At 44.9% G+C, this 16208-nt stretch overlaps 1 protein-coding gene across 2 annotated transcripts in view; it reads right to left on the reverse strand.

Annotated features, from left to right (window-relative positions):
- Positions 1-16208, reverse strand: part of LOC124038296 (A disintegrin and metalloproteinase with thrombospondin motifs 20) — a 153705-nt gene that overhangs the window by 96242 nt on the left and 41255 nt on the right. Inside the window, exons 4-10 of one of the 2 annotated variants that reach the window (XM_046353999.1) lie at positions 15534-15835; positions 12898-12981; positions 12426-12550; positions 12270-12310; positions 11880-11985; positions 5815-5961; positions 304-445 (exon numbers count right to left, since the gene is read on the reverse strand). In XM_046353999.1, the coding sequence (XP_046209955.1) occupies positions 304-445; positions 5815-5961; positions 11880-11985; positions 12270-12310; positions 12426-12550; positions 12898-12981; positions 15534-15835 (947 nt within the window). Of the gene's footprint in view, positions 1-303; positions 446-5814; positions 5962-11879; positions 11986-12269; positions 12311-12425; positions 12551-12897; positions 12982-15533; positions 15836-16208 lie in introns of those variants that run through there. The other variant, XM_046354009.1, reaches the window with a different exon arrangement.

The following is a 16208-nucleotide window of genomic DNA, read 5'->3' on the forward strand; positions in this document are numbered from 1 at the left end:
CTGACTGGGCCCTACAGTGTTGTCTATGTAACGTTATGACTTCATCATCTCAGCACCTTATCACAGACAAGACACATTAGAACCTTAGAAGCATATAACATCCTTCTCCAAGGGCGTTTGTTTGAGGGCACACTTTTTCTGTAGATAATAGAGGGATTAAGGGCACATCCCAAATGGCACCCTATTCCCTATATAATGCACTACTTTTGACCAAAGCCCTATGGAATTGCCTACACCCATAGGGAATTGGGTGCCACCCTGAGAGACACTTGGTTGAGAGGAACGGAATGCAACCTGGCTCACCATATAAGGGCAGACCATGGAGCCGGGGCCAAACATGAGCTCACACTGCCGGTTGGCGTTGTAAACCTGTCCAGGGAGGTGGTTGGGCAGCTCGTACGTTCTGCTCACTGGCTCGTCCAATAGGCACTCTCCATACCCTGTGCTGAAAGTGGAAGGCAACACACACACACACACACACACACACACACACACACACACACACACACACACACACACACACACACACACACACACACACACACACACACACACACACACACACACACACACACACACACACACACACACACACACACACACACACACACACACACACATTCACAAACAGGAAATAAACATGTGTAAAAGGTGTATTAAGGTGATCCAGGTGTTCCTGCTCTGCTTCCTGCATCCTCACACCAAGAGCTTCCTGTCAAGATGCATACGATAGTCGTATGAGAGAAAGTAGGCGCTGTGTCATTTCTTTGACATTTAGAATTGGAAGTCAAACATCTCAAGGAGTGATGATATTCAGATGCACACAGCACTTTGTCCCATGTGGGTGGTCTGCTCTGGTGTGTGGTGTTACCTAACAGTGAAACTGACACCACTTCCCCTCAGTGACCTGATACATTAGCTCCGTCACCATCAAACCGGAGGCAGGCCCCATCACACAGAGGGAATAAAGCTGCATTTCCATACAGACGCAAAGTCCCAACCACATGTTTATTTAACAGACGTTTCTCTGTGCACAAAAAGAAAAACCCAGAGGATTTGAAGTACCTTCATTGAGTTAGCATAAATCAGGCTAGTTCACCAGAACTATTATAATGATAGATTGTGTGTCAGCCACACCCTATCCCTACAGCAACACAAAAAGACAACAGAGCACAGCTGGATAAAATGTACTGCATGCAGGGCTATTTACCCAAAACACTGAATGAAGCACTAAGCGTTAGACAATGTTAAAAGCATGGTCACAAAACCTAGTCAAACAGCCATTCACGAAATGTAAACCCTTCCTCAAAAGATCTTTCCTCTGTGTTTATTTTGCGACACAAAACAGAAAAGAAACTGGGGATGAAACAGAGTAGCCTATAATGTGTGTAATTACACGACATGTCGACACTTCTCTTACAATTTGTACTCTGTGTTGAGCTCAGGCACCTGTTACATACAGATTACAGTGTGTGTGTGTGTGTACACTACGGTACACCACCAGCTGATATGAGGAGGCCCGTAATTACCTGGGCTTATCTTGTGATACTGTTTCGCTTTTCCCTCATTTCCACACACACTGTAAGAAACCATTGGTTTTGTAGCCAGAAAAGACTACAAGTGCTTGGTGGAAAGAGTTTGCCTACCAATGCTCAAGGGAAGAGACAAACGATGAAAGCTATGACGGGGTCAGACAGTCCGTCAGGGCCATGAGAAGCAGAGAGAGAGAGAGACGCCACATATTAAAGCTATAAGGTCAGTGGTCTGTCTATCTGTCTTCTGAGTCCAGAAGAATGAGGAGAGTTGATGCCCCATACTCAAGCTTCTTTCACCAGGTTGTCATTGTCTAATCAGAACTCCAGAACCCATATGGGCCTGTGATTAAAAACTGGACGGATAGGAGGGGAAAAAGAAGCAATTTTTCGATTCGGCACGCTGTTTTTTAGGGGACTGAGCAGAGCCCAAGACAGGTGATACGACTCCCTTCTGGCAACGACAGCGGTTCTACACGTGGCAGACATTGGGAGGCTTTTTAAAAGTGAGTTTATTTGGAAAATGACTGATAGGTATCTCTCAGAGTTTGTCATAAGCTGCTCTCTAATGAGTTCCATAAAGGCAGACAGTTCCCTGTGAGCTGTTAGCCGCTACGAGGCTGCTCATATGTCAGATTGATGATTGATGCATTGTATGAATGACACAGCACATCCCGGTTGCACAGTTGGATTAAACTCAATGCAAACAGTACTGGGGTGATTCCCCGTTTCATAGGGAGATATAAAGCCAGCCAAAATGGCACCCTTGATAAAGATGAGCAAAAAAGACTGTATAAAATAAATAATACAAGTATTGAGCCATTTTGAATTCTAAAAATAAATGGGAGATATATTATTTTATATGAATACCATTATTCAGAGAGAGAGAGAGATTTGGTTTTAACAACTAATATATTTTTTCTTTCAAAAATATAGGTGTCAAAATGATTGGCACCCCTGAAGATACTTATAAAATAAAATAAAATAAAAATTATCTAAATAAAATATGCATTTATATTCAACTTTTTTAATGTTAATCTCAGTTTAAGGATCTGTATTGTGGCCTTCCATGGTTTACTGTTTCACTGGGGTATTAAAATGTGATAACACATGACCAATCTGAAAAGAGACAAATGGTTGTTGACCTCCATAAATCAGGCAATGGGTACAAAAGAATACCTTAAAAAACAAATATAGCACTTACCACTATTAGGGAAACAATTAAGAAGTTCAAAACCACCGAAACAGTGGCAAACTTGCCTGGTATTGGACGCAAGTATATCTTGTCAAATCAAATGTAAAAAATCTAATTTTATATGTCACATACGCGGAATACAACGGGTGTAATGCCTGCTTACAGTCCCTTCCTAACGACGCAGAGTTTTTTACATTTATTATTATAAAGAGAAAAATAGTAACACAAAGAATAATATACACAAGAATGGAGCTATATACAGGAAGTACCTGTACCAGATCAATGTGCAGGCGTACTAGGTATTTGAGGTAGATATGTACATGAAGGCGGGGTAAAGTGACTAGGCATCATAGTAGTCAAATAAAGAACAGAGTAGCAGCAGCCAATGATGAGTGTAAAAGTGTGTGTGTATCTGTGTGTATGTGTGTGAATGTGTGTGTGTGTGTGTGTGTGTGTGTGTGTGTGTGTGTGTGTGTGTGTGTGCGTGCGTGCGTGCGTGCGTGCGTGCGTGCGTGCGTGCGTGCGTGCGTGCGTGCGTGTGTGTGTGTGTGTGTGTGTGTTGTGTCGGTATCCTGGTTGGCAGGAGCTCGGCCCCCACGCACAGTGAGGAAGGTGGATCAGGGGGCAAAGAAAAGACCAAGGGCCAAAGTTGGGGTATTACAGAACTTTGTCGCATCTTCGGGTCACCAAGTCTCCAAACCTCTAAGCCAATAGCCTCTTTGGAAGGGTTGACAGAGAAAAGCCAGTATTGAGACCACAGGAGGCTGCTGAGGGGAGAACGGCTCATAATAATGGCTGTAACAGAGCAAATGGAATGGCATCAAACACCTGTATTTGATACCATTCTACTCCTTCTGCTCCAGTCATTATCACGAGCAACAAATGTAAATACCTGAGTTTGCCCCATAGCATTGGCACTTTGATTGGAACCAGAGCTATGGACAGATGATTGACCACAAAATCAACCATTTGCAATGGCCATCTCAGAGTCCGGCCTTGAACCCCATTTAAAACCTGTAGATTGAATTGAAGATTCAATTTTATTAATCATATTTTCTTTGGTATACAACATTGCTCAGTATTTGTATTGTTTATTTCATAAAGTATTTTTTTCTCATCTTTATCAAGGGTGCCAATCATTGTGGACCTGACAGTACAACAGTCATTACCATTGTAACACTGAAATAACTGGAAAAGTATGAGTCATCAAAATATCATTTTCACAGAAGACGCATTTTGAATTAATTGAGGATTTTTGTATACACTTTTTACCAAAACGTGAGAAAACTTTTTAACTGTTTTGGGTAGCGACTAGCGAGACATCTGATGTTTGTGTGTGGTTAGGATAATTCCCAACGTGTGCGCCTGGCATTGGAATGGAAAATGATAGCCTTGGCCTGTATTAATGATTATGTGGTCTCCGCACAGGTGTACACATCAATTAGTGGGTGGCAACACCAAGAGATTAGAATTGGATCTTTATAGTTTAGTGGCTTATACCAGCTGGCGGGCTGCCAGGAGCGGAATGAATAGTGTCTTTATATCACGGTCTACACAAAATAACTACAACAAGAACACTGAAGACACTTTCCACTCAGCTCTCAGGTGTGCACACAACGGGAGTTCACATTATTACACAAGCAAAAAAATAAGAACGAGGGGGGTTGGCTCCTGAAGAGGGATTGAGAGGGAGTGTGTTCCTCCATCTTTAAGTTGACATGAGAGTGTTTTGCATTAGAGAGCTCTCAGAAAAGAATAAGTAGTCAAAACAGTGATGTACTTGACCAGGCCAGCTTATTGGACAACGGAGGTACCGTTTAGATCATTGTTGAAGCCACGCAGACTTCAAAAGCAGTGGGCCTCGCTCTCAGGGGCCTTTCCCAGCACCGAGGCTCCTCCACACTGAACCCTACACTCCTCTTCACAGCTACAAAGAGCTGTTTATAAATATGGCCACTGTTAAACAAATCAGCTTGTCTCTTCGTGCAGCATGGAAAGTTTGGCTCACAGTCATTGACATTTATCTCTCGCTCACACATCGAGTGCTTGAACACTCAGCCTGCTTAACACAGCTGACATTTAGACAAAAATATTCTGCAGTAAAAAATGAAAAGGAGTTTTCTTGTTCTTGCTTTTAAAATTGTTCAATTCAAACACTCAAAGCTGGGTGGATGGATTCATCCGCTGGTAGGAAACTATGCCGCACAGTTGCGGGGCGCGTCGGGCGCGTCGGGAGCGTAACCTTACAGCCTCGACAGGAGGCGTTCGCATGGGAGCGACCACTCGCTTCCCAAGATGCAACTCGTCAACAAGGCAGCCTTTTGTGGAGCCTCACAATCAACAAAGCGGGAGGAGAGATCAAAGGGTCACGTCCAGGGAAAATCTAATTATAACTGACATTTCCCATCTTAAAGGGAAGCCCTTCAGAAGAGGTTGGTGGCCACCGCTTGGCTTTGGAGCCCGCTGAATGAGCTGTTGCCCCGCGTTACCGTTTTCGCGGGGAAAGCACGCCAGCGACTAAATGACTGTTTGTCCAGCATCTCAAGAGCTGGTTCTGCCTGAGTGCAGAGACAGAGGAGGAACAGGGGGAGGATCAATCGCTCAGGTCACCCCAGGAAGACTCCAGCTTCAAACAGGAAATGCGGTCTCACACCAAGCAATAACATAGTTTACTCTGCTCTACATTCTCCCTCTCTGAGAAGGTAGCAGAGGTTGCTTACCAGATTAAGTCACAAGAATACAAACACTTTTTGTTTGTGTTATTTCTTTTGTCTTGCATTTCCAATGAAAAGGGAAGATATTAGAAAGTTTTATTACAGTGGCTCATGTATCTCTAAAAGTCATAGGGCCCGATTCAGACTTGAGTAGACTTAACACAGAAGTAAGTAAATAAAACATGGACTCAAGTCAACGTTTTTTGTCTATATTAAGTCAACTTATCTCAAGTCTGAATAGGGCCCATAATGAACAGTATAGCTGTGAAAAGGATCTGTATATCTGTGAAAATGTGTACATTATGAGAATGATGGCATCCTGAACATCGTGTTTCAAAATTGCAGAAAAAGGGATGGAGCGGGAGGTACCTACTCCAGAAACTCGGTGATGTACTTGCGACTACATTTGGACCAGGACCAGGGGCTGGTGTCGTAGTTGAGGGTGGGCGCCATGACATGATACTGGTGCTTCATGCCTGCCTCCCTGCATTTGGGGTTGTCATCGTGGGGCATGTTGAACCTGCCCAGGGGGGAATGCAGACAGAGAGAGATTAGGGGAAAGGGGGGATGGCTGCGAAATGGATCAGCCCTAACCAGGGGGATGAGTGTCAGAAGGTTTATAATCAGCCATTTTTAAAAACGGATGACCTCAAACCTTTTGTGAACTTTTTCAGGCCTGCCCCATACCACACACACTCACCATACACCCACAAAGAGAGAGAGCACACACACACACACACACACACACACACACACACACACACACACACACACACACACACACACACACACACACACACACACACACACACACACACACACACACACACACACACACACACACACACACACACACACACACACACACACTTCCCGACCAAATCATATGGGTTCTCCCACCTGTTTTCAAATGCCTCAGTAAAACTCCACCCGCCACAAGGGCATGTTTTAATGCTTTCCTGATCTGTATATCTGACCAGCATAATTCCCTCACTGCACTGCCCACATACAGAACACACCACATCATATCCCGCTCATCTCCCCGAGATCAGGGGTCAGCTTCTCAAGGGGTTTAAGGCTGAGGGAGATGGGAGAACATCAATTGGAACTCAGGTTCTGAACACTCAAATAACAGCCTCAATCACGACCACTGACTATGATATATAGAAGTAGAGAATTGACATGGAAACACACTCACCACCAACCAAGCAATGGCCTTCCGGAACTAAGATATGGAGATGAAGGCCTATGAAGCATTGCATCTCAGATTGAATTAATTCTAGCCAGCTGAATAGTGAAGAGTCTAATAAAGTGGCTCATCTTTTTTGATGTCCAGAATAGTGCTGCCGGGCTGTGTTGATCCGAGCGGATGTCCTGACCGACTCAACTGGCTGTGTGTGCTGTGTTAGTGGAAGGATGAGGTCGGCCTTAATCTCCACACACACACACACACACACACACACACACACACACACACACACACACACACACACACACACACACACACACACACACACACACACACACACACACACACACACACACACACACACACACACACACACACACACACACACACACACACACACACACACACACACACACACACACAGCTGCATGGTGTTTACTGCAGGATGTGAGCCTACTGTATGGCTGGGCTCTCGGCTGGGACTTTGGTCTGACTGCCACACAAAGAAGGCAGGCCTGGCCCAGGTTCTGACCCTGGCATGGGGCCCACCCTACAGGGGCCGGCGGGGGTGGAAGGGGGTTGTGGGGGCAGGCCGCTCAGGGCCTAATTGAGTGCTCTGAGCCACAGCCTGCCCCTGGCCTGTAATGAGGTCCTCACACACCGGGAGAGCCACTGGCTGTTACTGGGAAGCGCATGTATGAGGGCATTGGCTGGAATAGTCAGAACGGACTTCCTCTATTACGTTGATGAAGTTGTAAATTACGGCAGAGTGGGAGCTATTGTAACTCTCTGTATGTCTGAGAGAGACATATGCGGTCTGAGTTCAGTCAGGAAAATGGCATCTCTGGAGGGAGATTTGCTGAAGTAATGTGCACTTAGATCATAATCTTCTCCAGCTATAATAGCGTACTGCAATACTCTACTCAAACAGTCAGGCTCCTATTATTTAGCTGCAATAAAACAAGCTTCATCCCAAACAGATGACATCATCATACCCATCCCTCCAACTTCTACAAAACAAAACATCTATAGAACGACTCTGGAAGACAAATCAACTTGTTTCTAGACTTGATAAACCTGATAAATAACAGTGAGAGTAAGGGAGTAACTTCCCCGGTGAAGAAGACCTGATGACTTTCTCTCCATATGGGGGAGAACAAAAACAAGACTTAATACGTCCGTGGGGACAGCAGCAACAGGCTTTGTCAGCACTCTGACAGAGCGAGAGATCCGCAACGTCATCACAACATCGCTGCAAAATCACAGCCTTGTCACTACAGAGACGGAGCTTTGGGAGCCACTACACACACACACACACGCACACACACACACGTACATGACAATCTCTTCCCTCTAGATTTATGGCCTGCAAAAATCCAGACCTCATCCAATCAGCCACTCTGCGTGTCCACCGGGGCAAAGAAACTGAGCTGCCAGTTTCCTTCCATGTCTCAGACATTTGCATATATTTCTAGGACGTTAAAAAATATAGCCTGTAGCTCCAATGACTCATCAAAACGTCCGGAAGGATCAGCTGTTATCTGAGTCTAAGACGGCAAGGACTTGGTAACGTTTGACGATTAAGCCCTTTCAACATTATTTAGCCATGTAAGTATTACTTTTGTATGAATATCGAGTGACTCCAACACACTAGCAGAGCCCAAAGTGGCTATTTGTACCAACACATTTATACAGTTACTGTATATGAAAAAGGCCTCCTATCCATTAGTCTGCGCTAAGGGTTCCGTTTCGTTATCTGCAACATTGTGAGAGCGTTGGTTTGTTCCACTACCTGGCTGACACTCTGTTTCTCAGATGGTCACACACCCAGCAGAGGGTCTTGTGAATATAGCCCAGCGATTAAATGAACCAAGAGGCGAAGCCAACTGCCTGTCCAGCTGTTTGAACTTTAGCATAAATATATGCATAAACAGATCCACACAAGAGGGCTGGTTTCCCCTGGCTAGGCCCAAAGAGCCCTGTCTCTGGAGGAATGTGTGAGGAGCAGCACTGGGTCTCAGACGGACGGCAAGCCAGCGCTGGTTAAATAGGACACAGAACACATGTTGGATTATTTGGAGCCAGCCAATTGGGTTGCGTGAATAACCCAACATGTTGGGTTGATGGAAATACCCAAACATGGGTTAATTTAACCATCAGTTGGGTATTTTTGGTGGCTTAGTTAAGTGGGCGGCAGGTAGCCTTGTGGTTAGAGCGCTGGGCCAGTAACCGTAAAGGTTACTAGATCGAATCCCCCGAGCTGAAAATCTGACATTCTGCCCCTGAACAAGGCATTTAACCCACTGTTCCTAGGCTGTCATTGTAAATAAGAATTTGTTCTTAACTGACTTGCCTAGTTAAACAAAGGTAAAATAAAACAATTTTTATTCTCTTGCTGGGTTCAGTGGGTTGACCTAGCAGCTGGGTCCTTTTCAACGATTATTTTCAGGAGGCGTGGCTTTAATTAAGAAAGATCTTATTGGCCACCTGTGACATTACTAAGATTCTATATTACATATTATTATAATTATTGTATCCCAACAATTGAATTTACATGGGATTTTAGGGAAATAATTTTTAGCCACCCATGAGAGTAATTGCCATTACTGTTCATCTGGTCTGTTGCATAGTTATCACTTAAGGTCAAACACTGACATTTCTGTAGCTTCAATGACAATTGCAGAAGTGTATGACTGTCTAATAGTCACACCCCAACTTAACTACGCCACCAGTCTTCTGATCTGATGCGCTGGTTCATATCTCAACAACCCAGCAGTTTTTAAAGAAAACAACCCAAAACCTGCAAACCACCAGTTGGGTCAACCAAACAACCCACCGGTTGGGTCAACCAAACAAACCACCAGTTGGGTCAACCAAACAACCCACCAGTTGGGTCAACCAAACAACCCACCGGTTGGGTCAACCAAACAAACCACCAGTTGGGTCAACCAAACAACCCACCAGTTGGGTCAACCAAACAACCCAGCGGTTGGGTCAACCAAACAACCCACTGGTTGGGTCAACCAAACAACCCACCGGTTGGGTCAACCAAACAACCCCGCATTTTTTAGAGTGTAACAAGCAACAACTGGCCAGAGTAGCTGGAAGGGAAAGCTGTCACTTTTAGTGATCAGGGAAGGCAGGAGACAGGGAGGGAGACAGGGAGGGAGGGAGGGAAAAAAGAAAGCTAACACTACCTGAACTGTGTAAAATAGAGCTCATCACAATGTGTTCATACTACACTGCATAATTACTGTGTAATAGCACTGTTATGATAGGAGGGAGGGAGGGAGGGAGGGAGGGAGGGAGGGAGGGAGGGAGGGAGGGAGGCAGGGTTGAAGTTAAAGACAGTTTGCATCCCTCATAACTTATACCCAGTTTGTCATGGTGATTTGGGCCTAATGTTTAGAATGCATGCAGTCTTATGAGAGATTGGGTCATATGTTGTGACACAAAGCGGTTATTCATATGGATTCTCTTTGCATTCACACATGTGGTGACATCTGTGTGTTGTGGAAACAAGCCTAAGCGGGGACCAATGTTATCATAACAGTGCTATTACACAGTAATTATGCAGTGTAGTATGAACACATTGTGATGAGCTCTATTTTACACAGTTCAGGTAGTGTTAGCTTTCTTTACGGGGTAATGTTTAGGACAGGCTGGTGGACAAGTCAGTCCCTGAAAACCAACATTATACAGCCTTTGATAATGAATTGTGCTCCGTCCCCACTAAATGAAATAGATTTAATATGTATGTACATGTACTTGTCCCTACAATGACCACCTTCCATCTCGACGCCTAGTTGAAAGCAATGGCTGCCCCCCGGTCCACCACATCTAAAGCCCAGGCAGCAGTGGCTTTCAGCCCCAGCTCCTCCTCACCCCCCTGGCTGCCTCTACAAAGCTGGAACACCTACAGGTTTAAAGGGATACTTCTGGATTTTGTAGTTTGAAGGATGTTGCTAACTAGCGCTAGCGCAATTACTGGTATCTGCTTCTTCCAGTCATTGCGCTAATGCTAGTTAGCATTGGCTCGTAAAACTACCTCTAACTTCCTTCATACTGGACACAGAGATATACAAATGGTATCCACAAGTTAATCTGACTCTAGGGAAGTAGATAAAGGGCATCATTGCCAAAATCCTGAAGTATCCCTTTAACTCAGGGCACTACACTAGGAAATGAAGGCTAGCATGTTATTAAACCTCTTTTTTTCCTTTATTATGTTTTGCACCTGCATGCACATGTACACCCAGGATAATAGGGCTTTTGTTGTGCGGGGAGCCCAAGAGGTAGGCCCAAGGGGGGGCAGGCCCCAGGGGCCCCAAGAGGTAGGCCCAGGAGGGGGCAGGCCCCAAGGGCCCCGAGAGGTATGCCCAGGAGGGGACAGGCCCCAAGGGCCCAAGAGGTAGGCTCAGAAGGGGGCCAGGGGGTTGAGGGGGGTAGAATGTACTTACACTAGTGATAGGGAGTTTGACTCTTTTTACTGATTAAGATCTTTTCAACTCCTTCAGTTAAAAAAATAAAAAATCATTCAATAATTTTGTGTGCAGGACCCCCTTACCAGCAAACAATGAACTAAAAACTTGAAAGACTTGTGATTCTAAAAGCCTCTCATTTATCATGGGGCTCTTTTTGAAGCTGTCATTTGTGACTGAGACTTACAAAAGTGTGCTTCAAACAATGTACATTTGTGATGGCTAGGGATACAAATAAGATTATTTCTTGATACCTTAAAACGAGGTCTAGTTGTGGCCGCAACTGGACTAGATTGTGAACAACTCTTGACTGTCGCGAGGGAGATAAGCACATACTGTACTGTTCGCGAACTGCAGCAGCCCCCCAAACGATTAGTTCTCGAGTTTGTTGAGCAGAGGCAGGCTGTGTAGGCTGTGTCTTGGTTCTACAAAGCTGTGTCAATCGATAACATTCAACAATCAATGAATTACATTCATTCTTGCACCATGAGATCATTTATCAGTTCTACGTGTCTTTTTGCCTTCTCTATGCTGCCCGCAACATGATCTATGGTGGTGGTTGGTGGTCGGAGCACGTCTCTGGAGCCGCTGAGCTGGGGGAGTGCGTAATAATCCTGCTGAAGGTTTCATTTCGGCCAGCCAGCAGGTCAAAACGAACGACTAAAATGAACGAGTCATTTGGTAAAATGAATCATGACTCTCGAAGTCAGCTAAAAAGAGTTGCTCAAAAAGAAGGAATCGTTCGCGAACTGCACACCACTAACTTACACATGGCCCAGCTCGTGAGCGATGGTGAATGAAGCGCTGAGTCCGTTCTCTTCGCTGATGGAGCAGCTCCGGTACGGGTCACACATGGTCCCCAGCTCCGCCAGCCCTGGAAGGTCACCAATACACAGCGGCTTGAATGGGCGGAGGGAAAAAAAGCCTTCCACCGCTACAGGCGATTAAGCCGTCAAACTTCTGTTTCATAAGAGAGACCAGTACTACCCTCCATCCTCCCTCTCACTACACCGTTCCAATCAGTCACTATATGAGCTCCTGAAATAAACTCATTATTGTATATTAGCTGAAACATTGAAACAGTGGTGGAACGTTAACCCGGAGTCACTGAAGGTGACATGGGCACAGTTGAATCTGAATGTGAAGACGTTTGTTTACCCAATGTGTCACACTTGTCTTTCGCTCGGCAGATGTCTTCCCTGTGAGAAGACACAAGCACAAGCAAAGGACACCATTATTCATCATCTCCATGCAGTTGTGTGTGTGTTAGGGTAGTGAGACAGTACAGTTCAAAGGTGAAATAGCATTAAGAACCTTGTTATGAGGAGTGCAGTGTCGTGGTGGGAAGGGTGACTGTCGTCCTGGACATTTTGGGTCTGTTGCCAGACACAGAAGTTGTGGAGGGTAGTAGCAGCATTGAAATTGATCGAGGGCCCAGCCTGTGAGAGATGACATAGAGACAGTGGTGAGGATTTGAACAGGTGTTCCTAGCTAAAAAAAATTAAATAAAACTACAAAATGTAACCATGTATCTGAAAGTGTCAAGTATTTTCATCTGAGTTAGTTATCTGCCATTACAAGGCCATGTGCTGAATGCCCCTCAGTCAGTCCTAGTTGAATCACAGCTGTGTTAGTAGCACAGGATAGTGGCATCCTTTTCTCTGAGGAGATTTCTCTTGAGGCTTTCCTCTGAGTGCAGTGTCCTTCTGAAGGGCCACAGAGAGAGGCTGACGTCAGCTGCCTCAGGGGGTACTCACTCACTGCAGCCCTCAGCGCCTGTTCTCACCTGTTCATTGTGGATGACGATCAGCTTGACAATCATGACGTTGATGAGGTTTCCTACACTTGGGTCGCTGTAGACCGCAGCAACCTGTGACAAGATGAACACAAAGGCAAGAAACGCAAATGTCTACTAAGGGTACAAAGCAGACAACACGGACTAATGTGAAGATGATTATTAATTTGAATGAGAGTAGGTCTAGAGACCATGTTCCGAAGGCCTGACCAAAATAACAGGAACAGTAGAAGAAAGGAAATATTTTTATTCCTTCAGGGGGAGTTGACATTTTAACTAAATGTATAAATTTCAGCAACGCTTGACGTGTGTGTATCCCACAGCTCCTTGGACAAAACTGTTTTTGTGTGCCTTTCTTTTGGTTCAGCCCTGTCAGTGTGGGTCACTATCCTCCTGGGGCTATCCTAACAGAGCTCTGACAGGAACTCATTAGCCCTCTATAAACATTTAGCTTGTCAGTGCCTGGGGGGCTGAGTGAAGCAGATACCTCCTCTGGTAGGGGGAGAGAGAGCGCATGAGAGAGAGAGAGGAAGGGTGCAAGAGAGAAGGAGAGAGAGAGTCAGAGACAGAGAGAACGAGCAAGAGAGACAGAGAGAGAGAGACAGAGAGAGAGAGAGTCAGAGTCAGAGACAGAAAGAAAGAGCAAGAGAGACAGACAGACAGACAGACAGACAGACAGACAGACAGACAGACAGACAGACAGACAGACAGACAGACAGACAGACAGACAGACAGACAGACAGACAGACAGACAGACAGACAGACAGACAGACAGACAGACAGACAGACAGACAGACAGACAGACAGACAGACAGACAGACAGACAGGCAGGCAGGCAGGCAGGCAGGCAGGCGGGCAGACAGGGGGACAGACAGGGGGACAGACTGATAGAAAGATAGACAGGGGGCTACACAGGCAGGCAGGCGGGCAGACAGGGGGACAGACAGGGTGACAGACTGATAGAAAGATAGACAGGGGGATAGACAGGGGGACCCCGACTGTGTGCTGTAGCCTAAACTACGGCTTCACACTGGTACATAAGTGGACAGACAATCAAGGCTGTGATACACTGGAGGAATGTGTCTCTGTAGTCAGTGTAAACACAATGACATCATATCAGAGGGCTAGCAGCCCACCCATTAGCCCCCTTCTCCACTAACAGGCACAACGTGCTGTCACCATGACGATGACGGATCAGTCTTGGTTGATTTCCCTGTTCTTGTTTAAAATGCTGGGTCTGGTTTCTGTTGGTTTGGCCGGAGCGTGGCAGGTCTTTTTGATTGAGTGGCCTTGACAGGTTTTTCTTCGACAGCTGTGTGCATGTGTGTGTATGCACGTACGTGTGTGTGTGTTTGTGTGTGTGTACAGATGTAGGATCTTAATTTGAACCAGTTTGCTACAGCAGGAAAATTATCCTGCAACAACAGGAAATGTGCATTATTATGTGGATTATATTTCATGGACATTTTGTTGGGGCAAATAAAGTCTGCAATTTTCAAGCAGAAATTACAAACTTTAGAAGCCTTTTTAAACCTTGAATACACTATAAGTTTGCATTACCTGATATGCAGGAAAATTCCTGCAACAACAAGATGATCAAATTAAGATACGGCATCTGTATGTGTGAAAATGTTTGTGTGTACGGCCATAAGGTCATTCATATTGTCTTTAAGGGCTAATGCAGAGGCCCATGTATTTCCAAATACATATTTGTATTTGTGTGTTTGGGTTGTTAACCCTGAGGTAACCCCAGCATGTAGTAATGTTAACCCTAAGGTAACCCCAGCATGTAGTAATGTTAACCCTGAGGTAACCCCAGCATGTAGTAATGTTAACCGTGAGGTAACCCCAGCATGTAGTAATGTTAACCCTGAGGTAACCCCAGCATGTAGTAATGTTAACCGTGAGGTAACCCCAGCATGTAGTAATGTTAACCCTGAGGTAACCCCAGCATGTAGTAATGTTAACCAAACTAAAAGCCAATAAGATCATAAAGAGTTGAGTCAGCTTATTGATCCCCCTTATGAGCCACATCTCTGACTGTGCAGGAGAGCTTGCTATCAGGTTAACATTAGGAAGAGAAACTATCAGCATTTCTGTCTTGCATTCTTAGGGATCCAACATACTGTTTACATACAGGTAAACACAAATCCAAGTTGTATCATTTGGCAGAATTCTCCAAGTCAAGGCTTCCAGAGTGTTGTGTCTCTCTACTTTATGAGTCACACACTGAACAATACTGTATGCATCTCCTTTGTGTAAAACATAATTCATGGGTTAAACCTCAATCCACATGGCTGAAAACTAATGGGCAAAACCCAAACAGACCATTACAGTGTAGTATAATATATACTCAACAAATTGGGAGACACAACAGTGATCTGGACATTGATTAACAAAGAGTGGTAATGATTGCAGGTGAAAACTGTTATCCTTAGATAATGAAAACAGGGTACAGTAAAAAGTCAACCAAGCTACCAACCAGACACCAATATCATTAACCAATAAGTAAATTACTTTGTACCACAGAAAAGTCACATTTCCTGAAACCCGAGTAAGTTACAGCAACGAACACATCTAGATTCAACAATGTGTTTTTCATAATAAAAAAACAATATTTTACTTACTACTGACATGATTGTTAGGATGTAGTGCTCGAGGTTGCGTCCGTGGTGGCGCGCCATCTTGACGTCAGCAGTCAGCATCAGTTCCACGTAGCGGGGGTACGAGAGGAACCTCTTCTGCCTGGACGGGGCTCTGTGACGGGGGTCTGAGGAGTTGGTGGTGTGGTTGCCTATGTGATGCTCTGTCGTGTGGTCTATCTCGTAACCGGTGTGGTGGATGTCCATTCTATCTCTCAGGGAATCCAACTCTTCTCCCATACTCCTATCGCTCTGAAGATTGACAACTGGACCTTCCGACCCTTCCCCTGTCGGACAATAGAACAGAGTAACAGAGTAGAATAATCGGGTTGAAGGTCTTGTGATAATAGGAACAGACTAGGACCTGAGTGTAAATAGTGGAACACGTTAAATTATTTATAGAATACAAAACAAAATTAATACCGGACATACATATTTTATTTGACATCTACTGGCATTTTCATTCCACAGTATTACATGTCTGAAGCTAAAGGCCTCAGCTTAGCCACATTCCACTGACATACAGTAATCACCACATATTGGACTTGAAACCCCAAAAAACGTTCAAGGTTCTGAAGAGAAGTTGTAGTGAGCGACATAGGGTCAGTAACAGAAGTCTGAGGGTTAGAGCTGAAGGTCAGAGAAGCTGCACCCCTGAGC

This window comes from Oncorhynchus gorbuscha, linkage group LG01, assembly GCF_021184085.1.
Source record: "Oncorhynchus gorbuscha isolate QuinsamMale2020 ecotype Even-year linkage group LG01, OgorEven_v1.0, whole genome shotgun sequence".
Classification (NCBI taxonomy): Eukaryota; Metazoa; Chordata; class Actinopteri; order Salmoniformes; family Salmonidae; genus Oncorhynchus; species Oncorhynchus gorbuscha.